The following is a 23213-nucleotide window of genomic DNA, read 5'->3' as shown; positions in this document are numbered from 1 at the left end:
GGGGGGGGGGGGGGGTCCTGAGTCCCCAGAGAACAGTCCTCCTCTTCTGGTTCTCCTTCCAGTGTCCAAGCCATCTGCTCATCCCCACAGAGACATGTCGGACCCTGAGATGGGATGGGTGCCTGAGCCCCCAGCCATGACGCTGGGAGCCTCTCGTGTGGAGCTACGCGTGTCCTGCCAGGGCCTCTTGGACCGAGACACACTCACCAAGCCCCACCCCTGTGTGCTGCTCAAGCTCTACTCTGATGAGCAGTGGGTGGAGGTGAGAGGGCTTGGATTTTTCCTTAACTAACCTTCTGGGTTAATCTGGGAAGAGGGAGGGCGGTTGTGGGCAATGAAAGCCTAGTGTAGGGAAATGCAAGGGCTCAGGGGACCTTTTCTAGGCCATGTGGGTAACCTTGGAGACGAGTATGCCATCATGACAAACCCAAACCATTTTACAGTTAGTTCACAGAGTCCCAGAGGTTTCTGATGTTGCCCCAGAGGCGATGGAAGAGATCCCAAAGGCCTTGAGAGCCCCAGAGCGCTGAGGGTTCAACAGCCCCCTGAGCTTAGGGGTCAACCTAGGAAAAGAAGAGCTTGTTGTTGAGGATGTGGTGGCCCAAGGAGAGCTGGCATGACCTGAGCTGTCCAGGGCAGGGAAAAGTAACCTCCATTCTCAGAAAGCCCTAACCCCTCCTACTGCAGGTGGAGCACACGGAGGTGCTTCGCTCCTGTTCCAGTCCTGTCTTCTCCCGGGTCCTGGCCCTCGAGTACTTTTTTGAAGAGAAGCAGCCTCTGCAATTCCATGTGTTTGATGCTGAGGATGGAGCCACCAGCCCCCGCAATGACACCTTCCTTGGCTCTATGGAGTGTACCTTGGGCCAGGTCTGCATTCCTGCTCACCCCACCCCACTCTTATCAGTTTCTGTCTCTGGAAGTCAAATTAAGAGACAGCATTAGCTTTGGAGCTAGTTTGGTTTGTGACATGATCTGGGGATGAAGGTGGAGGGAGATAGCTGTAATGCCTTCACCTGCTTTGGCCAGGGTATGAAGGGTAGAAGAATCAGTGCTCTCTGTGTGTCCACAAGAGTCAGCCCTTTGACAAAGTTAGTGGTGGACTCAGTTTCTACAGCAACCTTTAGAGGGAGGCATAGGCCTAAGACTTGGAAGGATGAGGCAGGAGGATTGCAGGTTTGAGGCCAGTCTCAGCAATTTAGCAAAATCCTCAGCAACTCTGTGAGACCCCCCTGTCATAAAATAAAAATAAAAAGGGCTGGGAATGTAGCTCAGTGGTAAAGCACCCCTGGGTTCAACTCCAGTGTCCCTCACGGCCGAAGAAGGAGGAGGAGGAGGAGGAGGAGGAGGAGGAGGAGGAAGGCACAGAGGACTGGAGTGTAGTTCTGGACCTGGATCCCATCTCTGCCATTCAGTGGCTGTGCAGTCTAGGGCAAGATACTTAACCTCTCTGAATCTTAATTTCCTCATGTAAACATTCTCCCTGTAGGAGAGAATATTATAGTGCTTCCTTCTCTTTTGTTTTTTATTTGTTTGTTTTGGTGCTGAGGATTAAATCTATGGCTTCATGCATACCAAGGAAGCACTGTATCACTGAACTACACTCTAGTCCTCTGTGCCTTTCTTCTTTTTTTGGGAGGAGAGAGGTACTGGAGTTGATCCCAGGGGTGCTTTACCACTGAGCTACATTCCCAGCCCTTTTTATGTTTATTTTTTGACAGGAGGGGGCCTCACAGAGTTGCTGAGGATTTTTGCTAAATTGCTAAGACTGTTAAATTCAAACCTGCAATCCTCCTGCCTCACCCTCCGAAGTCTTAGGCCTGTACCTCCCTCTAAAGGCTGCTGTAGAAACTGAGTCCACCACTAACTTAGCCAAAGGGCCAACCCTTGTGGACACACAGAGAGCACTGATTCTTCTACCCTTCATACCCTGGCCAAAGCAGGTGAAGGCATTACTGCTGTCTCCTTCTACCTTCATCCCCAGATCGTGTCACAAACCAAAGTCACTAAGCCACTACTGCTGAAGAATGGGAAGACAGCGGGCAAGTCCACTATCACGGTAGGCAAGGTCACCTGTGCTCACCCTTGGGCCAGGTAGTCAATGCCCCTGCATGAACATCCAGAAGAATATCATGTCCAGGAATACATTCACCAGTCGGGAGGGTATGGGGTGGCCCTGGGTCGGCAGGGTGTGGGTGGAGTCCTACCACCTGTGTCCTCCTTCAGATTGTAGCAGAGGAGGTATCTGGTACCAACGACTATGTGCAACTTACCTTCAGAGCCCACAAACTGGACAACAAGGTTGGAACCCCAGAGTCCAGTCCCCTATGTTCCCTGTTAGAGAGCTCTACACCTCCCACTGGAGACAAATCCCAGAGTCTCAGGCCTGTTTCCTTCTCAGTGTTAGCACCCTCCAGTCCCTCCTTGCAAACTTCATCAGCTCATGGGCCCTCACCTTGCATCCCCAGGACCTGTTCAGCAAGTCTGACCCTTTCATGGAGATCTATAAGACCAATGGGGACCAAAGTGACCAGCTGGTCTGGAGAACTGAGGTGGGTGCCTAGAGCTATGGAAATGGGAGGGACAGAGAGAAGAGCAAGGAAACCGAGAAAGGAGGTAACGAGCTCCCTCCCCTGGTGTCTCTCCAAGGTGGTGAAAAACAACCTGAACCCCAATTGGGAGCCATTCCGCCTGTCCCTGCACTCTCTATGCAGCTGTGATGTCCACCGGCCCCTCAAGGTGAAGCCCCAGCCAAGCAAGCACAACCTACTTGGAACGTCCGGCCTGCTGTCTGAGACCTTCCCCACCGAGTGTGGCAAGCCGCCTCCCTCTCCCCCATGTGATAAGCACTTCTTACTGTGGGATAAATAACAGTTCACAGCTCGATGTTAAGCTTCCCACATGTGTGATTTTTATCAGAGGCCAAAGTCCCTGCCAGATTGAGCTAAAGAACCAAGTTCAGCAGGTAGCTCTCTGGGCCGGTCAATATCTGTGTGGGTCTAGAGACTGTGCAGCTCCTACCACCCTGAATCCCCCACCCAACCTAGAAAGCACCACAAAGCATCCCCAACCCAGATCCCACCTCTCCCCCTCCCTTTTCAGTTCCTGGTGTATGACTATGACTCCAGTGGGAAGCATGACTTCATTGGCGAGTTCACCAGCACTTTCCAGGAGATGCAGGAAGGGACGGCAAACCCTGGGCAGGAGGTGCCACAGAGACCCTACCCCACCTCAGAATCCCACCCAAATTCCTGGGAAAATCCTAAGGGTGACACTGAAGAGACCACCATAATTGGCTGGAGGTGGAGAGGGTGGAAAGTCCCCAGGTTTGGTCAAAGGATGGAGCCATGGGGATCTTGCTCTAGGAGGCTTTGCTGGAAAGGGGCAAGAGAGGCCACCTGATGGACTTATGACCCTGTGTTTGTGGGGTGCATGTGGTCTAGATGCAGTGGGACTGTATCAATCCCAAGTATCGGGACAAGAAGAAAAATTACAAGAGCTCAGGGACGGTAGTGCTGGCCCAGTGCACGGTAAATTCTTGTTTCAAGTGTTGCCTCTGCCCCTTCCCCTGCCACAATCTGATTCAACCCTTCCCTTTTTTCAAAAGACTAACCATTTCTCTGCTCCTGGGAACTGGGAATCCCTGCCCCATCCTACCCCCAACTGCAACCTCAAAAACTCTGGTCCCTCTACCTTTCCCACAGAAGCTCTATCCAAACTTCTTCCCCAAAAGACCATGCCCCCACCTCATTTTCTCTCCTCCTTCTGCCAGGTGGAGAAGGTGCACACCTTCCTGGATTACATCATGGGCGGCTGCCAGATCAGCTTCACGGTAAAGGCCCAGGGAATGGGGGCACAAATAAGAGGGAGAGTCTAAGTCTGCAACGAGCCCATAATCCCACTGCCCCTACTCATGCTTCTTACGAGTCTTAGAAATGTTAACTCACCACACTGAGACTACCTGTGGTCCCCCAGACTCATCTCAGTCCTCCCTACAGTCCTACTCTAGTTCTGGCTAGCCTCTGTGGCAGCTCTCATAGCTACAGCATGATCCTTTCCTCACCCTCACCCTCATCCTCACCAGGTGGCCATCGACTTCACCGCCTCCAATGGGGACCCAAGGAGCAGCCAGTCCCTCCACTGCCTCAGTCCCCGCCAGCCCAACCACTACCTGCAGGCCCTGCGTGCAGTGGGAGGCATCTGCCAGGACTATGACAGGTAAGAGGGAGATGGGGAGGAACAGGAAAGCCAGCCTTGCCCCAGGAGCCCCACAGTCTTTTCTTCTCTCCAGTGATAAGCGGTTCCCAGCTTTTGGCTTTGGAGCCCGGATCCCCCCCAACTTCGAGGTAGGCTGGATGTAGAGGAAGGGAGGATATGGGGGTGTCAGACAGGAAGGAGACTCACCCCCTCATTGTGCTCACCTTATCCACACAGGTGTCCCATGACTTTGCCATCAACTTTGACCCAGAAAATCCTGAATGTGAAGGTAAACTGGGAAAGTCCCACCAACCTACCTCCTACCTGCCACACATGCTTGCTGCGCATGTCTGTACATCTCACACAGAGCACAGATTCCGATCCCATGGGCTCAGTGCCCTTTCACCCATCCGAGGCCTGTCTTCACTGGGTAAGACTCATTCCCACAGCCCAGAGTCTACCCACACAACTCTTTCAGCCCAGGAAACTACCCATCTTTCTTCCTGTTCTAGTGAGGAAATTGGGGTGGCAGGTCCCAAGAACAGAGGCACCTCCTAATCTCTACTAGTTACACCTCTTTTTTTTTGCCCACAGAGATCTCAGGGGTCATTGCTTCCTACCGTCGGTGCTTGCCACAGATCCAGCTGTATGGCCCCACCAACGTTGCCCCCATCATCAACCGTGTTGCTGGGCCTGCACAGCGGGAACAGAGCACTGGCCAAGCCACGGTGAGGAGATAAAATAGACAAGCAGGTGCTGCCTGTACCCTGTGTGTCCTCAGGTGGCGCCAGAGCCAGGGCCTGGGTTAGGGATAGGCGTCAACATCCTTGCACACAGAGACGACCTTTCTTCCCCCTCTATCTGCCCTCAGAAGTACTCAGTGCTGCTGGTGCTCACGGACGGAGTGGTGAGTGACATGGCTGAGACCCGCACAGCGATTGTGCACGCCTCCCGCCTGCCCATGTCCATTATCATCGTGGGTGTGGGCAATGCCGACTTCTCTGACATGCGGCTGTTGGACGGCGACGATGGTCCGTTGCGCTGCCCCCGAGGGGTGCCGGCAGCCCGCGACATTGTCCAATTCGTGCCCTTCCGGGACTTCAAGGATGTGAGTGCTCGGTGCCCCTCCAGCGGAAGGGCTCCTCAGCTCCTCTTGCCCTCAGATCTGACATCTATGTCTCATCTGCTTGATGTCCTGCGAAGTGCGCTGGAGCCCAGCTGACCACTCCGCAGTCCTTCACTCATCTGACCCAGCCCCTAACCATGTCTCCGCCCCATCCCAGGCTGCCCCGTCTGCTCTGGCTAAGTGCGTCCTGGCTGAGGTGCCCCGGCAGGTGGTGGAGTACTACGCCAGTCAGGGCATCAGCCCTGGGGCTCCCAGGCCCTGCACGCCAGCCACGACTCCCAGCCCTAGCCCATGACTGCCTCCCATCGGATCGACACACCCTCCACCTCTCAGTGAGTCCTGGGGCCCGAAAAGGGTGCACACAAAGGATGTGCAAAGTGGGGTTTCTAAGGAGACTACTTTGGCTTATGACTATTCCACACCTTCCCAGGTGCCTGTCCTGACCCATGTGACTCAAGTGACTAGTGCCTCTGCCTCTTGAACCAGCTGTGCCCCCTGGGTTCTGGAAGTGAGTGGTGGGCCCTGCCCCCATCTTTCCAAGCCCCATACCCCTCTAGTTTGTGTCCCTCAGTGACTTCCTTCAGTAATCATGATTTTCCTGCCATTAATAAAAGGAACCACTCCTAGCACCTCTATCTCTACCTATCATGTCTCGGATGTTCATTGGGTAGTCTGCAGTACCCACACAAACCATAGAAAATATGGGCCAGCACCCTTCAAAATCTGAGCCAAAGCTCCCCAGGCAGGCATGGTCTCTGCAGTCTTACCCCAATCATGTGCCAGTGGGCTCTAAGGAGCCCCCACCCTTACTTCCCAAGCACAGGGGTCCAGACACTGTGGGGGTTAGTTATAGGAGATGGGGAGGTAATAAGGGGCTGTCAAGAAGGGGCAGGCTGATGCTTTCTCACAGCTGTCTACAGAGAAGCATGCTGAGTCCCTGAGGGTTGAACTCCTGCCTCCACACAGCTGTGGGGTGGGTCAAGAAAGATTGTTGGGGAGGTGACTGAAGGAGGGCAGCAGATCAGTTAGTGAAGTCGGAGCATAGAGAGGGCATTTAAGGAATGCACAACCTGATTTTCCTGGGTGTGTAAATGTATGTGCTTTCATGCACCACATATCCCTGGCCCTCCATGAATGTGGCTTCAGTGGTTCAGAAAGCCCAGCTGTGCACTATTGATGATAACATTAACAACAGCAGCAAAGTTTATTCTTTAGCATGTGTCAAACGTTGCTTCTTTAAATGCATTCATTCTCACTAATAGTTGTCATCATTTCCCCCATTTTTCTGACAAACCAAGTGAGGCTTGATTTTTAACTTACCCATGGCCAGAGAAAAACTCGTAGAACTGGAGCTTGAGTCCAGGCCCAGCTGACTATAAAACACCCACATTCTTCATCATTACAATGTGCAAACTTTATTTGAGGTATAGCCCTCTGATCCAGCTTTATCACCTTGAGACTCAGGTGTATGAGTCTAGTTGTATGCGCAGGTATATGTGGATGCGTATCTCAGCCCTGTTGTGCAATGAAGGTAAGAAAGGTTTGCAAGAGAAGCAGAGAGTATGGATTAAAGTTCCGGGGAGCAGGCAAGGACACAGGTGAAATTCAGAGTAAAGGAAGAAGAGCTGAGCTCCTGAGGGATCTTCTCCACCCAAGCCCCTCCTTTCAACAAGAAGTGTGGAAGAGGATGGAGGAGAGGAGTTACCTCTCCCATGAGCCCTCAGAGGGGTATGAGAGCCAGAGAGGATAGCCATTAGCCAAAGGTAGGGAAGGGAGAAGAGAAATTCTAAGGGGGGAATGGAGGAAAGGACTCCTGTTGCAGGCTCCTGAGTGGAGGAGGGATGAGTTGGGCTAGAGGAGGAGAGGGAACAAGAACTGTGAGGGGAAGAGAAGAGACAGCTGGGGAGGGGGTGGATAGAGGGGGCAGAAAGGAAGAGAGACATATGGGAGCCGCTTCCCCCATACCCAACCGCTTCTCCCATTTATTATGTCCCTTAGAGGACAGACAACTGTGGCTGATGAGGTGGCTGCTCCCAGCTCAATGCCTCTGCTCTGCCCAGAGGCCCCACTGGCCCTCCCCATATGCTGCGGAACTGGAGGGGTTACCATGGCAACTGTGAGACCTTGAGGATAACCACAGGCAAGCCTAGCTAGACCACTGCTGCTCCTGGGCTTTTGTGGTGGCGGTGGTGGAAGGTAGAGGCTCCATCTGGACCAATTCCCACCCCTCTACCCCATTTTCATTAGCCCTTCAATACTGAGATGTGCCACTCAGTTCCAGGTGGTTTCTCCCACCCTCTTTCTGATATACACACAGATGCACAAAATAGTAACATGAAACAGGGATAGAGAACGAACATTTCTTAAATTGCAAGAACATTTAGCCAGTAACATTAGAATTCCACCTGGGCTTCAAGTTTAATTCATAAAAGCTGCACTCAGCTCCCCGTCATCCTGGGAAGTCTCACCTCAGCCCTCAGAGGCAGGAAGTAGCAGGGACACCCTAGGTAGGTCTGGAGACTGAGGCAGCTTGGAGGAAGTAGCAGAGGCCCAGTGCCTGTTTCCCAGTGCATGCTTCCTCTGCTGGGTTGCTCTCCCACAGCTTAGGCTGCAGCCAGGAAGCTGAAGCAGGACAGGAGGGCTTTCTGTAAGCTTGTCTTAGGGACCTCTTGGGGACACCATTGGGAGTCCCTCATGGATGAGGTGCCAAAACTGAAAAAGTGCCAGAAGTCATCCAATCTAAGTGAAAATTAGATGAAGTGTCTAAGTCCCAGGGAACAATTGATTAGCTCAAGGTGACAGAGGGCTCCTATGGCAGAGCCGTGATTAGCACCAAGGGCTCTTTCCCAGCTGACACCAAACCACTCCCAGGGTTTACTTCTCAGACCTGTACTGCTCTGGACCCTGCAGGCCACTGGGTTGGGCAAGGAAAAACATATTGGGTAGAGTTCCTAGTCTTGCTGTTGAGAATTATTAAATCTTGAAACTGCAGTAGGCCTAAAATGGGGAGGTTACAGTCCTTCAAGTGAAAAAAACAGCCTCATTGCTAATTGTAGTCTTAATGCACTACAAGTTGAAAACCTTGAATTAAGAACTAAACTGAGGGGGGAAATGTACCACTCCCTCTCCTTCCATTCACTGTGCCACCCAGCCATCCTCCACACCTGCACCTTCAGTGCCTGTCATTGGCCCCTGCAGAGCTCAGTATGCTTGCTACTCATGAAGGCTAAGGTTTATGACCTGCGGAGGTGTATGAGTGGAGGAGTTACCTCTCCCAGAAAATGGCCAGACTAACTTCGGGCATCCCTTGAAGGTCCAGAATGTTTGGGGTTATTTGTGTGGTTATACGGGGAGTGGATGGGACCAGTGGACAGGGGTTGGCTGGCTGCTAATCTCCAACTCAGCCACCTCCACGGTCCACGCCCTGCCCCAGCTGCTCAGAGGAGGAGGTGGGTGTGGTCCCCGGGCCCGGGGCCACTAGATGTCAACCGGTCACAGCGAGCCTTGTAGAGGTCGCGCTCCCGAGACAGGCGAGCTACCTCCGCCCGCAGCGCGTCTAACTGAGCAGCCAGGCGGGCGCGCTCCGCCTCCAGCCCGCGCCGCTGCTGCAGCCGCTTGGAGCGACAGGCTTGCGCGTAACCGCGGTTCTTCAGCGTGCGGCGCCTCTGCTTCAGCCGAAGCGCCTCGTCGCGCCCGCAGCCGCGCAGCTGCCGGTTTAGCTCCCGCACAGACATGGATACCAGCGCTGCGTCCGAAAACCGCTCGGCCAGCTGAGGAGGAACAATGCAGGGACCTGTTCGGCTGTGGGTCCCACCCTGCTCCATCCACAGGTGGGAACGCTGGGTTAGCCCCACTGTCGAGAAGGCTTCGACCCCCCGGTTCCCACTTTTACCTGAATGCCCCCTTTTCTAACAGAATCTATCTCAGTCCAGACCCACAGGTCCTAGACACCCGACTCGCACCCCTCGGCACACCCTGCAGAGCAGGCCCCGCCTCCCACTGTCAGGCAAGCTCAGCTACACTCGGTGCCCCTCGCAGCATCCCGCTTCAGGTCCAGTTGTGTGCCAGGAACCCGTGCCCAGACAGTCCCCTCCCCTCCAACAAGCCACGTTTCCGTGTCCTGAAGACCGCAACCCGGTGACCCTCAAAAGATTTAGATTATGCCCTAATGCCCTCAATACCCCCATCTGTGTCTATAATTAATAGGATGAGTTCCAATCCTTCCTGAGAAGGTTGGGCATAGGGAAAGCACAAAGCCTTGGAAAGGCCAACCTCAACCACTGTCTTAACCCGGCTCCATTCCACATGGGGCATCTATTTACTCCCCTGTAATCCCTCTCTGGGGGCCTTTTCTAACTTATCCCTCCCTGTTCCTTCTGATTCAGTCTATTCGTTTCTCTTCCTTTTGAAAAAAACGTAGTTTTCTCTGATTTCTTTTAAGAGTCCTTCTTCCCCTTTCCTGTCCTCTTTCCCCAGTCCAAAACCCTCTCCAGGAACTCTCCCTCTCTTGGACCGCCTCCTTCAGCCTGCTTCCCCTCAGACCAGCCTACTAGTCACTCACCTGGGCATGCTGGGCTCCTGTTTCCTCTAGGTTCTCTGGGTAGTAGCCATGGGGCCCCTCAACAGGGACTGGGCCCTGACCCTGCAGCAACTCCACAGCCTCATCAGGACTCAGCCCCAGCGCTTCCCCAGAATCCAGCTGCTGCTGCAGGGTGGCCAGCCAGTACAGCTCCTCCAGGCCTGCCCCGGGGCCCTCAGTGGCCCCCACCACGCCTGACTCACTGAAGGTTGGTGAAGGGGGCACTGAGCTGTAAGGTGTGGAGCCCAGTGAGGCTGTTGAGGCCACTGATCGTCCCTCCGGGGGCTCCCGCTTTACCTCAAACTTCAGCAAGTCAAAGTCATTGACATATTCCATGGCCAGGGGGCTGGGGGACAGTGCCATTCTGTGTCTGGGCTAGGAGATGTGCACCTGCAAGAAAGAGAGGTCTGGAGTACATGGAGGCTGCCTGTCATCCTCTTTTACCAAACCCTCTTCCTCCAAAGTTCAAATGTGCTGGAGCCAGAGTTCTGAAAAACCAAATTAATGGTGCAGTCCTGTTCCTCCAGACCCGGAGGCAACCTTTCAGTTAGCATGGGTTCCTGACAGGGGCAAGCAATTGAAGACCTGATGGAAGAAGAGGACTCTCACCCCACAGGAGACTCTGGAATTAATGAAAAACAAGAGTAATATGCAGTTTTCCCAACCCTAGTGCAGAGACATACTGAGAGGCCCTGTCATCTCAAGAGACAGCATTCCATTTCCAAGCAATTAAAAAATTGTGCTTAATTAACTGTGACTGAATGTGTGTGTGTTTTAGGACAGTGGGAAGGCATGTGTGCTGTGAATCTTAAGATATAAGGATACCGTGCTGTTACATCTCTATCTTATCTGTCTTTCAAGGCACTCAGAACAGTGTCTCAGGAAGACTCTTGGTGCTCATTTGTTCTATGGATTAGTCATTGATTCCCTGTTATAGAAAAAAAGAGACTTTCTGAGAGAAAAATAAAAGTCCTAGAACTAGAAAGATCTGAACTGAGTGGCCACCATCTTTCCTCAAAACCAATCTCTCCAAGGGAGAACCCACCAACTCTGAATTTCACCCCTTTGATTCAAATCTGCTATATTGAGCAGATTGCCTGTGCTTTTCTGACCCACTCTCCTTTTTTTTTTTTTTTTCCAATGAGGGCAGTTAGACTTTATAACATCTCCCAAAGAGTGTTCTGTTAAACACAAACTCTAAGAAGTACCCAAGAAGAGGTCTATGCTCAAATAATTTTAGAAAGGCTGCCTCCTATCCCTACCTCTTGCAGAAGAGCAATTAATCTGAGAAGTCCTTTAGCAAACCATCTGTTCAACTTCAACACAGAGTGTCCCAAACTTATGACACCAAATAACTCTCTCTTGTCTGTTACCAACCACAGAGCACGTGTGCACTTGGGGAACCTCTGCCTTTCAGAGATCCTTCCCAGCCTGAAAGTCCCAGCTTTTGCCCAGCTCCCAATTCCAACAGCTCCACTCCCACCCTCAGAATGAGCAGAGCAAGGAGTGTTCATCCCCTTAGATTTTGGCTCCCTCTTGATGCCCCAAGCCTAGATAATTCTCTTCTCGGTCACATCTCAGATCCCCAGACCATACCTACAGAGGTGAAAGGAAGGACAAGACCTCTTTTTTTATCTCAGAAAAAGGTTCTGTATTCTCTATGGAGCTCTTTGCCTTGAGTGCACAGAGGAGTTGAAAACAAAGACACAATTGAAGGAACTGGTCTTTGACCGGAAGGAGATGGTGAGACCTGAATCAGTGTCCAGAGAGAACAGGATGTGCAGAGAAGAGGTAAGTGGGGAAGAATATCTCTCTGATATGATGGTAGCCAGTACAGGGGTGGGGTAGGGTGAAGAAATTTGAGGATTCTAGAAAACTGACAACAGGAATAGCAGGTGTCTGAGGAAGGAACTACAGGTGAGAAGTCTGACACCCAAGTACCCAGACATACTTACTTTAGGGATGGCAAGAGATGATATGGTCAGTGTCAGAGCCAGACAGGCACAGCTTCCCCAGAGATTGGAGGACCCATGGAGCAGGGCCTGGTGCCTCTGTGTTCAGAACTATGGGGCTATAGGCACAGAGCCCAAAGGGCACTCTTAAAAGGCCAGCTCTCTGAGCTCATCTTTGGTCCTTAGGCCTCAGCCAATAAGATAAGGGAATAATTTGCATATCTCATTGGCATGGGGTGGGGGATTGGAGTGGAGAGAGACAGAGGAGAGGGCAGGCATGCCTATTCTCAAAGGAGAGGGACCATCTACCCCTACAAAGCTGATCACTGATGGTCCGACTCATGTATGCTTCATTCCCACAATGGCCTCAACCACTACCCCTCTATGTGAATACAACTCTCAGCCCTCTACCTTCAAAGCCTGGGCCTGGGAAGGAGGGCCAGACAAGCTCCCAGCAGCCCAACTTCTAAGGCTCTGAGCCCCGCATCCATGTCTGTGGGAAGTACAGATTCTCCCAAGCCCATTTTCACCTGTTGGGTCTGCTTCCCTTTTTCAAGTATACTCATATTTCTGTTCCTTGTCCACCTTAACCCTAAATGGCCTTATGCCCCTCACAAAAATTGCAGCTTTCCCCATGAGGAATCTCCAGGACTTGGCCATCCGATTCTCAGTCTCTCCCATTCTTAATAACCCAGCCCCAGACAGGTAGCCCAGCTTGGAAGAAGATGCAGAAGAAGAGAGAACAGGAAACTCTGCTCCTCCTTCCAGGCCACCAAAGGACACTGAAATCTAATCACCAGTCTATCCGATACACTTTTATAACTGCCCTCACAAGCCCTCTGCTTCTTCTCACCTTTTTCCTGTGTCTCTGTCCCTCTTCCTCTCTCCCACTCATCATGGTTCCCAGATGGCTAGTGAATGACCTATATTTTCAGCCTAATCCCCTAACACCTCTTAGAGCTATCATCCCCCAGTAGGAGTTGGAATAGAGATACTAGGAATTAGCCAAGGAGATGTTTAAACCTGTCCAAAGCTGTTTAAATGGGGTCTCTACTAGAATAGAACTCCAAGAGTTTAAAAGCTATTCCATGCCTTCTGAGGACACTAGGTTTCTCTTAGCCCCAAAGGTCCTCAATTTTTTTTATATTTTAATTAGGTATCTATGCAGCAAAATGCATTTCGATTCATTGTACACAATTGAAGCACAACTTTTCATTTCTCTGGTTGCATACAATGTAACATCACACCAAATGTGCAGTCATACATGTACCTAGTTTAATGATGTCCATCTCATTCCACCATCTTTCCTGCCCCCATACCCCCACCCCTTCCCTCCCTCCCCTTTGCCCAAAGTTCCTCCATTTTTCCCATGCCCTGCCCCCATATGGATCAGCATCCACTTATCAGAGAGAACATGTGGCCTTTGGTTTTTTGGGATTGGCTTACTTTCCTTAGCATGATATTCTCCAACTCCATCCATTTACCTGCAAATGCCATAATTTTATTCTCTCTTAATGCTGAGTAATATTCAATTGTGAATACATACAACAGTTTCTTTTTTAATATATATTTTTAGTTGTAGTTGGACACAATATCTCCATTTTATTTTTATGTGGTGTTGAGGATAAAACCCAGGACCTTGCATATGCTAGGAAAGTGCTCTACCTCTGAGCCACAACCCAGCCCCACAACAGTTTCTTTATCCATTCATCTATTGAAGGGCATCTAGGTTGGTTCCACAGTTTAGCTATTGTGAATTGAGCTGCTATAAACATTGATGTGGTTGTGTCCTTGTAGTATGTTGATTTTAAGTCCTTTGGGTATATACCAAGGAGTAGAATAGCTGGGTCAAATGGTGGTTCCATTCCAAGTTTTCTAAGGAATCTCCATATTGCTTTCCAGATTGGTTGCATTAATTTGCGGTTCCTCCAGCAATGTATGAGTATGCCTTTTCCCCCACATCCTCGCCAACACTTATTATTGTTTGTATTCTTGATAACTGCCATTCTGACAGGCATGATATGAAATCTTAGAGTAGTTTCGATTTGCATTTCTCTAATTACTAGAGTTGTTGAATATTTTTCCATATATTGTTGAGTGATTGCATATCTTTTTCTGAGAAGTGTCTGTTCAGCTCCTTAGCCCATTTATTGATTGGGTTGTTTGGGGTTTTTTGGTGTTAAATTTTTTGAGTTCTTTATATATCCTGGAGATTAGTGCTATATTTGACGTACATGTGGCAAAAATTTGCTCCCAAAATGTAGGTTCTCTCTTCACCTCATTGATTGGTCCTCAGTTTTGAAAATTAACTGGCCCCAGCCTTAGGTTTTAGGAAAGAGCTGGTAGATGAAGATTATTAAGACAATATTTCTCAAAGTATTGTCTCTAGGCCATCAGCACCAACATTTCCTGGGAATTTATTAGATATATAAATTCAAGTTCAGTGCAGTGGTACATGCCTGGAGTCCTAGCACTCAGAAGACTAAGATGGGAAGATCACTTAAGTCCAGGAGTTCAAAGCTAGGAAATGTAGGGAAATCCTTCTCAAATATCCCACTTCACCTACTAAATCAGAAACTCTGGAGGTGGAGCCCAGAAATCTGTTTTAACAGCTTCTTCTAGCAATTCTGACACACACTAAAGTTTGAGAATAACTGCTCTATAGTTTTCTGCATTCAACCCAGCTTTTCTTAGTATATGCTTGCTTGTGAGCATGTGTATGTGTGTGTGTGTGTAGTCTCTCCTACCATGCTGTGTTAATCAGCTTTTTGTTACTATACCAAATAACTGGGGTGATAAAAGTATAAGTAAAGAAGATTTATTTTGGCTTACAGTTTTGGAGGTTTCCATGATCAATTGGCCTTGTTGCTTTGGGTCTGTGGTGAGGTAGTTCATGGAAGGGAGAGCATGGTGAAATAAAGCTTCTCATCTCCTGAATGGGAAAAGAAAAAGAGAGGAAAGGAAAGAGCCTGAGTTCCAACCGCCTCCTTCAAGAGCACATCCCCAGTGATCAGAAGACCTCCTACTAGGCCCCACCTCTTAGTTTCCACCACTTCCGAAAAGCACCAAGCTAGGGACTAGGCCTTTAACACATGGGCCTTTTGCAGACATTTAAGATCCACACTAGTCAGCATGGTGGCGCATGCCTGTAATCCCAGTGGCTCGGGAGGCTGAGACAGGAAGATCTCCAGTTCAAAATCAGCCTCAGTAAAAATCAGCTAAGCAACTCAGTGAGACCCTGTCTCTAAATAAAATACAAAATAGGATGTGGTTCAGCAATCGAATGCCCCTGAGTTCAATCCCCGGTACCCACCCCCCAAAAAGTAGATCCATAATATAGCATGTACTTTCACACATTTATTAGAAGACCTAGATCAGATTAGGGCCTCCATTTTATAGAGCAGAATCCATCATCATCATTCAAGTTTAAAGGCTTCTCTATGTGATTTCCTGCTTCTACAGCCATTTTCTCAGAAGAAGCAAAAAGCTCAAGGCCTAGAAACCAGCTGAAAAATAGGAATAGGGATCCTGGAGACAAGAGACTCCATACTCTAGGGTGGACAGCAAGAAAGAGGCTCTAGAATTTCCCTGAAGAAAGAAGGAATAGGAAGTGTTGAGTGCAGCCTCCTTTTCATGCCTGCTCTAGGCTGGCCAGACACTTGCCCCCACCTGACAGCTGTCAGGTCTTCCCTGATCCTCTTGTTTACTGGAGGGCTCACAGGAGAGGTGGGAGGGCTAAGCTGCTAAGGGGCTAAGGGAGTTAGACTAAACAAGCTCAGGCGAGTTGAGCTGCTCACAGCTCAGACCAGGCACCAAAAACTAGGGAAAGGAGTTGGGGGAATGAGGGCTGGGCTCAGGCTGAGCCAAAGGAAGGGAACACGGGCACCAAGAAGAGAGGCCATGCCAGCCAATGGGAACCAAGGGGGCAGAGCCCATCCCAAGAGGGCACAGAGACATGGAGATTGGGAAACAGATACTGAGAATAAAGAGACATCTTGGGGACAGGGAAATATGGGTGAAAAGGATGAAGCCAGGGTGAACACTAAGAATGACAGAACAGAATAAGTAAAGGAGACTAGCTAAAGAGGCAGTAGGGGTAATGCTGGGATAAGTCAGGGCTCCACAGGGGTTTAGATTAAAGGAGACAGAAGGATATGGGCATATAGAAGAGATGAATAAGGAGCCATGGGGGAACTAAAAGAAAAAAAGGGGGGACAGTTTCTGGGAGACAACTAGAAGACAGTAAGAGACAACAGGAGAGATAGACAGGAACAATGACCTAGAAGTGGTAGATAAAAAGGAAGGAGACAGATAGATTGTCATGCTGCAGAGGAAGAGTGGCAGCCATAAAAAGTAGAAAGATTATGGACAGAAGGATGCTGGACTGTGGGGTAAGAGGGCCAGACAGGCAAAGGAAGAGGAATGGGAATGGGATCCAGGATGCTGCCCCAACCTCATCTGTTCCGCACACCCATTTTGGAACCTAGAAGGCCAGTGTCACTCCTACTTCTGGCCATTGCTTATCTATATCTTCAGTAATGGATCCAAATCCTCAAAGCTATTCCTGGTGTACCTCCCACATTTATTTGACAAATATTTATCAAACACCTATTCTGTACCAGGCACTGGGTTAGGCACAAGGGATACCTCAAGGACTTACACTGTCAGCTGGTCTACATGCAGCTGACATGGAGCATCAAATTACTGCCCTTAGGTCCAGGCAAGAGCAGATCTACCCTGGCCCATGCTTTAGAAGGCTCCATGCTGGCAGTCTTCTGATAGAGCACTCCCATGTTGTGCAAGTCCAATACTCTTTTGTCCATATTCCATCCTTCTTAGAACCATACTCCGGATATCTAGGAATTTCCTGCTCAAAGAGCCCAAGCTCACATCTAGGATGCACATGATTTCTTTCCTGGGTGTTCCTTCCCATAGCTAGACACTACTGGTACACACATCCCTAAGTCAGTCAAGGGGTGACTGCTTGCAGGAGAGTGTGGACAGAGCTGGGATGGAAAGGTAGCAGGCCCACATGTTTATAAACACAGCTGGGCACAATCCACAGTGGTACCAGGGGCAGGTGGGAAGAGAAGTGGTTCCAGCTGAAGACCAGTGGCTAAAAGCTGCCTCTCCCCCAAAAGTTTTATAAAGAACCCTAAGGATTCCAAACAAAATATAAAACTGAACCTGGCCTTCCAGAGTGTTATGAAGTATATATTTGTCAAGGCTAAAAATAAAACACATTTTAGCTGGATATGGTGTCACACGCCTGTAACCCCAATGACCTGGGATGTTGAGGCAGGAAAATCCCAAGTTTAAGGCCAGCCTTGGCAATTTAGCAAGACCCTTTCTCAAGAATAAAAAGTAAAAATGGATGGGGAAGGGGCTTAGTGGTAGAGCCCCTTGTTTCAGTCCCTAGTACCACAAAAATAAAGAGAACTTTTTTAAAAAAGTTAGAGGGGCTGGGGTTGTGGCTCAGCAGTAAAGCGTTTGTCTAGCACGTGCAAAGCCCTGAGTTCCATCCTCAGCACCACATAAAAATAAATAAAATAAAGGTATCGTGTCCAACTACAACTAAGAAATAAATATTTTTTTAAAAAATTTAAAAATAAAATATCTTATTTAACAATTTGTTACCTTGCATTATACATTTTAAACATTTAAACATGAGCTTCTGAGCCTTGATTTGTACTCTTGCTTTAGGCCTTACATATGTTAGAAGTGTATCTACATGAAAAAAACTCCCATTTTATTTTTAGGAATGGGGTCTCACTTTGGTACCTGGCTGGCCTCAAATTTCTGTACTCAAGAAGTCTTCCTACTTCAACCTCCCAAGGAGCTGGGACTGCAGGTGCAACCAAATGAGATGAGTGCCATGAGGGAGCAGAGAGGGTGCTATGAGTTTTTATTTCATAAAGATCTACTCTTGGGCTAGTGGGGCTGGGGCTTAGTGGCAGAGTGCTTGCCTGGTACATGTGAGGCACTGGGTTCGATCTTCAACACCACATGATAATAACTAAATTAAATAAAGGTATTGTGTCTAGCTACAACTAAAAATATTAAAAAAAAAAAAAAAGACTTACTCCTCTAGGACACAGAGTCAGGGAGCAGGGAGGATGTGGCAAGGACAGGTTGCCTGAGGAAGGTCACATTAACCTGAGACTGGTCAAGTGAATAAAAAGTGACCATGCCTGGAAATATGAAGAAAATGGGGATTCCTTTGCAGAAACAGCATATGCAAAGACTGAGTCAAGAGAGAGGTAGACATGTTCAGGAAACTACATGTGCAATGTAGCCAGAGAGAGAAAGTAAGAAAAGTGTACAGAATGGTGGTAGGTGAGATTGGAGCAGTCTGCAGGGGCCAGACCAAGGATTAGGGTTTAATTGTAAAAGCAGTGAGAAGCTACTAAAGGGTGTCAATGGAGATGTGATCAGATCTTTATTTGAAAAGATCACTTTGGCATTTTGTGGAGAAAGCAAAATGGAATCAGAGAAGCTGGGTACGGTAGCCCATGTCTGTAATCCCAGTGACTCGGGAGGCTGAGGCATGAGGATTGAGAGTTCAAACCCAGACTCAGCAATTTAGCGAGGCCCTAAACAACTCAGGAACACCGTCTCTAATAAAACATAAAAAAAGGGCTGGGGATGTGGCTCAGTGGTTAAGTGCCCCTGGGTTCAATCTCTGATACCAAAAAAAAAAAAAAAATGGAATCCGAGAGTCCAATGCGGGAAGACTGCCATGTCTAAGTTGAGCAAGTTGAGTTTGGGGGACATCTTAAATAGGTATCCATATCAGACTGTGGTAGTGTGGGAAAAGGCAGCTTATGGCTTATCGGCAACTGAGACCACTTCTCTTTCTAACCCTGACACCATCTTGGATTTCCAGGGACTCTGTCTGCAAACATGTGGCCATTCCACCTACCCATTCCAATCTGTATATAAGTAGCTTATTGGGGAGACTTTCAAGAGGAGTGAGAGAAGCAGGACTGAGAGAGAAAAGCATTGAATGGCACTGCAATTGCAATCAGCTGATCCTATAGAAGCTCTGGAGCTCCAATGGACCTTCCGAGATGTCACAAATTAAGGCAAGGGAGTAGGCCTTTGTACTCCTATAATTAGACACACACTGCCCCTGGGAAGGGGATATTGCACTTAGCAAGACATCCCTTCAGCCACATGTAGTGCTCAAGGAAGTACAGTAGGATCCCCGTATTGGCAGTTTCACTTTCTAAGGCTTTGGTTACCTATAGTCAACATGGTCCCAAAATACTAAATGGTATGTTCTAGAAGTAAATAAATAATTCATAAGTTTTAAAGTATGCAGCATTCTGAGTAATATAATGATATCTCCACTCAGGATGTGGAGTGTGCTCATCCTTAATCAGTATATCCATACTGTATATGTACCTGCCCGTTAGTCACTTAGTAGCCATCTTACTTACCAGATTGACTATTGTAGAATCACAGTGCCTGTGCAAGAGTACCACATAGAAGTGATGCTGGGTGATGATCCTCCTGACATATCATCAGAAGGTCAATAGGATCCTAACACTATGTTACAATACACACTTCATCTTATCACATAGGCAATGTAATACATCTCACAAGAAGGATATGTACAGTAAAATGTGATATAGAAAGACCCCATTCACATAACTTTTATTGCAGTATATTATTATAATTATATGTTGTTATTATTATTAATCTCCTGCCAATGCCTAATAAGTAAATTAAACTTTATCATAAGTATATATGCATAGGGAAAACATGGTATATATAGGATTCAGTACTACCTATGGCATTAGGCATCCAGTGGTGATCTTGGAATGTATACCCCTCAGTAAGTGGGGACTGTGTTCAGTTGGAACTTATGGCCAATATTTAGCTGCTGTGATGTGCACCAGAATCCTAAAAGGGGGATGGCCAGTGTACCACAGTGTCCAGTACAGGGAATCTGTGAGACATCAAAGGGATGGACCTAGAAGGCATCTATCTAGGAAGCAGAAAAACAGACAAGGTCAAGGCTGGTCACACCCTGCCCCCTGGTGGTAATCCTTGAACACTGGGTCAGCTGGTGGGCCAGGCTGGGGGTGAAGAAGGAACTAAACAAGAGTATGGCAGATCAGGGGGAATCGGCAATGCAAGGAAAGCCTCACCTGAGCCCTCTGTTTGGTCTGCCCAAAGCTAAAGAAAGAAGTAACTGTGGGGAAAGAGGATTCAGAAACGTGGGACTCATTCATTCTTTTAATTCAACCAACATTAATTTTGGATACAAGGATTAAAAACAAGACTAAAATTTGGATGATCTGTCTATGTAGGTGAAAAGACGACAATTAGGGAGGTGGAAATTATAATCCTGGATAAATAAGAGCCAGAAGATCTTGAAGAACAGTATATGCCATGTGATAGGCCTTGAAGGGATGTTAAGCATAAGAGGTATAAACTTATTTTTATTAAATGATAAATTAAGGGGAAATATATAGGATTACAACAGGAGGAAAGGAACCTTGATAATCAGAACCAGAAACTTAGAATCAGATTCCATTTTTTCCTGCTGATGAGATGTGTGATTTTGAGCAAATGATTTAACCTCTCTAAGCCTCGGTGTCCATATCTGTAAAATAGATTTGTTGTAAAGCTGAATGACACAGAGCCTAGCACCTGCTGTCCACACCATAAACATTATTCCTCTCTTAACTTTCCAGAGTGAACTTATATGTACAATGGGGTGGGGGTAACTTAGTAGAGGGAGAGGGGAGGTGTTTGAGGAGTAGGAGGCCAAGAGATGTGTGTTGGAAGACATCACCTACAACCAGGTGAGAGATAAGCCCTGGACTAAGGCAGTGACTATAGGGATAGAAACAGATTTGAGAGCTAATTGTGAAGAAAAAATCCAAAGGTTCTCTAGTATCTGATTAATTACAAAGGATAAGAAAAAAAGTTTAGACTAATTCAGGTTTCCTCTGGGGTAACTGGCTAGATTGTGGTGCCATTTGCCGAGATAAGGAAAAACGGAAGTAGGCACATTATGAACAAGATGATGACCTTCAGAAGGTCAACAGTCCTGGCACCAACAATGCATAACTTTAGACCCAATGGGTGCCCAAGAGGCAGCAGTTTGTAGCAAGGTGGATGTGGATGAATTTGGATTCAAGGACTAGGAGGGAGAATTCCAAATACATGCATGAGGTTGAGTGCAGGCCTGAGTGGGAAGTCAGGGACCAGCTGCAAGCCCACAGCTGGAAGCCAGCTCTTCTTATGTCACTATGTTCCAGCATAGAACTCAGATATCTGAGAATCAAGATTATTTCTATGGAAAGTGTAAGAAATCCACTTAAAATTAGCTTGAGCAAGAGAATAAATTTATTAATTTCTATAACTTAAGTCAGGAATTCTTTGATCTCCAGCCTTGTACTCTGGTTTCTCTAGGCTGGTTTCTGTCTCAAGCAGTCTCCTGCTTTGCAGTGCTAAGCTGTTGCCCAGCAGATCCAGGCTTATAATTCTACCTGCTCAGCAGGCACAACAAAAGAAAAGCTTATTTCCAAAGTTTACAGAAAAAGTCCAAGAGAGGGATATCTCGCCCCCCACCCCCAAACATCCCTGGTTACTAAGACCAGATCAAGGAATATGTAAACTCACCAAACTGACAGCCTACCCCCCAAGCAGAGTGAGGTCATACACATAGCACCATGCAGACTGAGGAGATTGCTCCCCAAAGGAAAACCAGGGTGCTAATATCAGAAAAGGGAAAGAATACTGAGCAGATACCCACCATGCACATGTTGAGTTTGAGGTGCTGCAACCTTTGCAATAGTAGATATCCAGTGATCTCAAGTTAAAGAGAGATGTCTGAATGGAGACATGGCTTGAGAAATTACCCTAGGACTTTATGGTAGGCTGGGTGGATCAGATGAGTTATCGGGGGAATGTGAAAAGAATGATCCCACAAGAGAGTGTGAAAAGAAGACCAAGGAAGAACTCCTGGGGTGGAGAGGCACCACCATTTTGTAGTAAGGCAGAAAGGAACACTGACCAGGAGAAAAGAAACAGGGGATTTTGGGAGTTGAGGACTAAGGGGACCTCAGCATTGGTCTTAGAAATCAGAAAAGCCTGGGGCTGGGAGTGTCCATTCCCCAGGAAAAACTGGAAAGGCAATGCCCAACCCGAGAGCTTCTCCACGTCCAGCACGCACTACACATACACACGTGGGCTCCCGCCTCTGGCTTCACCCCTCATTCCTAGCTTGTTCGCCAATCTGTCGGTTAGTGACTGAGTCTCTCGGTCGCTAACTCCCGGGAGCAAGAGTCCTCGGAGTTACATCATATGCAGGGCAACGTGGCTGGCCAGGAGGCGGGGCCTCGACGTAGGCGGGACCCAGGAGCAAACCCAGTCCTCCAATGGGAGAGATGGGCTTGGGGGCTTGGATGCTGGGTTGGGACCACGGTGAGGACCTGGGGTCGCAAGCCCCAGAGTCCAGGGCCCAGGAAGCGGGGCTGCGGTAGGGGCGGAGAGATCCTGCTAGGTTCCGCCCCTGCGCTTGCCCGCCTCCCTTTTAAGCACCTCCTGCCCAGCCTCGACTCCCGCTCGCTCCAACGCGCTCCCTCCTTCCCCGCCTTCCTTATCTCCCCGTCTCCTCACGGTTCCTGTGGCCACCCCGCAGCCTCCGCCCAGGTGCCATGGCTGCTGTGTACCGCCCCGGCCTGCGGTGAGTGACCCCCAGCCTGGGGCCCACTCGCACTTCCCGCTGCGCTCCCCGCCTCAGGCTGCCTTCTCCTAGTTCCCCATCCTAGGAGGAAGCAGGCAGGGCGACTGTTTCTCGATGCAGGTCTCACGCGCAGCGCGTGCCTCCTACAGCCAGCCGCACTGGGTCTCCAGGTTCTGGTGCGCTCCTCCCCCTCCCTGCTTCGCTTGTCTGCCCGCGCCATCTCTATCTGCCACTCTTAGAACTTCCTCCGCTTCTCGCTCGCCCCTGCGGAGCTCAGTCTCCGCTAGCTGCCTTTCCTTCCCGGATGTAACTTTCAGACCCCTGACGGGGTTCATTCCGCGCCCCAGGGTGTGGTGGAAAGCAGTAGCACCCTGGGGCCAAGGGACATGAGCCCCATGGGGTTTGAGCTCAAAGCTCCCTAAAGAAGGTAGAAGGTAAACCATTCCCAGCCTTCCCGGATTTGGAACCTGGCGGGAAGCCCAGCACTGCCAGACCGGGGTCCTGGGGAGGGAGGGAAGCCAGACGGGAGTATGGGGCCAAGTTGCCTTCCTTTCTTACATGGCTGGCTTCTTCCTCTGTGTAGGCCCGGGGCTCCAGTCTTGTCCTGTCTATCCTCCCTTTGTACAGCCTCCTCTCTTCTCTATGGACGCCACCCAC

The 23213-nt window shown here is 49.1% G+C and overlaps 3 protein-coding genes across 5 annotated transcripts in view; 2 read left to right on the top strand and 1 right to left on the bottom strand.

Moving 5' to 3' along the window:
- Cpne6 (copine 6) overlaps nt 1–5961 on the top strand; it is a 7853-nt gene extending 1892 nt beyond the window's left edge. For 2 of the 3 annotated variants that reach the window (XM_048798777.1, XM_015489228.2), the window contains 16 exons: nt 91–262; nt 688–867; nt 1982–2056; nt 2224–2298; nt 2466–2549; nt 2647–2736; nt 3100–3204; nt 3441–3527; nt 3770–3829; nt 4082–4215; nt 4289–4343; nt 4432–4483; nt 4789–4922; nt 5066–5302; nt 5478–5652; nt 5751–5961. In XM_048798777.1, coding sequence (XP_048654734.1) covers nt 95–262; nt 688–867; nt 1982–2056; nt 2224–2298; nt 2466–2549; nt 2647–2736; nt 3100–3204; nt 3441–3527; nt 3770–3829; nt 4082–4215; nt 4289–4343; nt 4432–4483; nt 4789–4922; nt 5066–5302; nt 5478–5615 — 1674 coding nt within the window. In that variant the 5' untranslated portion in view covers nt 91–94 and the 3' untranslated portion in view covers nt 5616–5652; nt 5751–5961. Of the gene's footprint in view, nt 1–62; nt 263–687; nt 868–1981; nt 2057–2223; nt 2299–2465; nt 2550–2646; nt 2737–3099; nt 3205–3440; nt 3528–3769; nt 3830–4081; nt 4216–4288; nt 4344–4431; nt 4484–4788; nt 4923–5065; nt 5303–5477; nt 5653–5750 lie in introns of all 3 variants that reach the window. The other variant, XM_015489237.2, reaches the window with a different exon arrangement.
- A 141-nt stretch (nt 5962–6102) lies between these two features.
- Nrl (neural retina leucine zipper) overlaps nt 6103–23213 on the bottom strand; it is a 30608-nt gene continuing 13497 nt past the window's right edge. Inside the window, exons 2-4 of the mRNA XM_015492471.2 lie at nt 14684–14783; nt 9882–10289; nt 6103–9090 (exon numbers count right to left, since the gene is read on the bottom strand). Coding sequence (XP_015347957.1) covers nt 8758–9090; nt 9882–10262 — 714 coding nt within the window. The 5' untranslated portion in view covers nt 10263–10289; nt 14684–14783 and the 3' untranslated portion in view covers nt 6103–8757. The remainder of the gene's footprint in view (nt 9091–9881; nt 10290–14683; nt 14784–23213) is intronic.
- Pck2 (phosphoenolpyruvate carboxykinase 2, mitochondrial) overlaps nt 22319–23213 on the top strand; it is an 8795-nt gene continuing 7900 nt past the window's right edge. Inside the window, exon 1 of the mRNA XM_015492459.2 lies at nt 22319–22556. Within this exon, the coding sequence (XP_015347945.1) occupies nt 22528–22556 (29 nt within the window). The 5' untranslated portion in view covers nt 22319–22527. The remainder of the gene's footprint in view (nt 22557–23213) is intronic.

This window comes from Marmota marmota, unplaced genomic scaffold, assembly GCF_001458135.2.
Source record: "Marmota marmota marmota unplaced genomic scaffold, marMar, whole genome shotgun sequence".
Taxonomy (NCBI): domain Eukaryota; kingdom Metazoa; phylum Chordata; class Mammalia; order Rodentia; family Sciuridae; genus Marmota; species Marmota marmota.
Note: the sequence above shows the minus strand (reverse complement) of the source record. Positions and strands in the feature narration are given on the sequence as shown.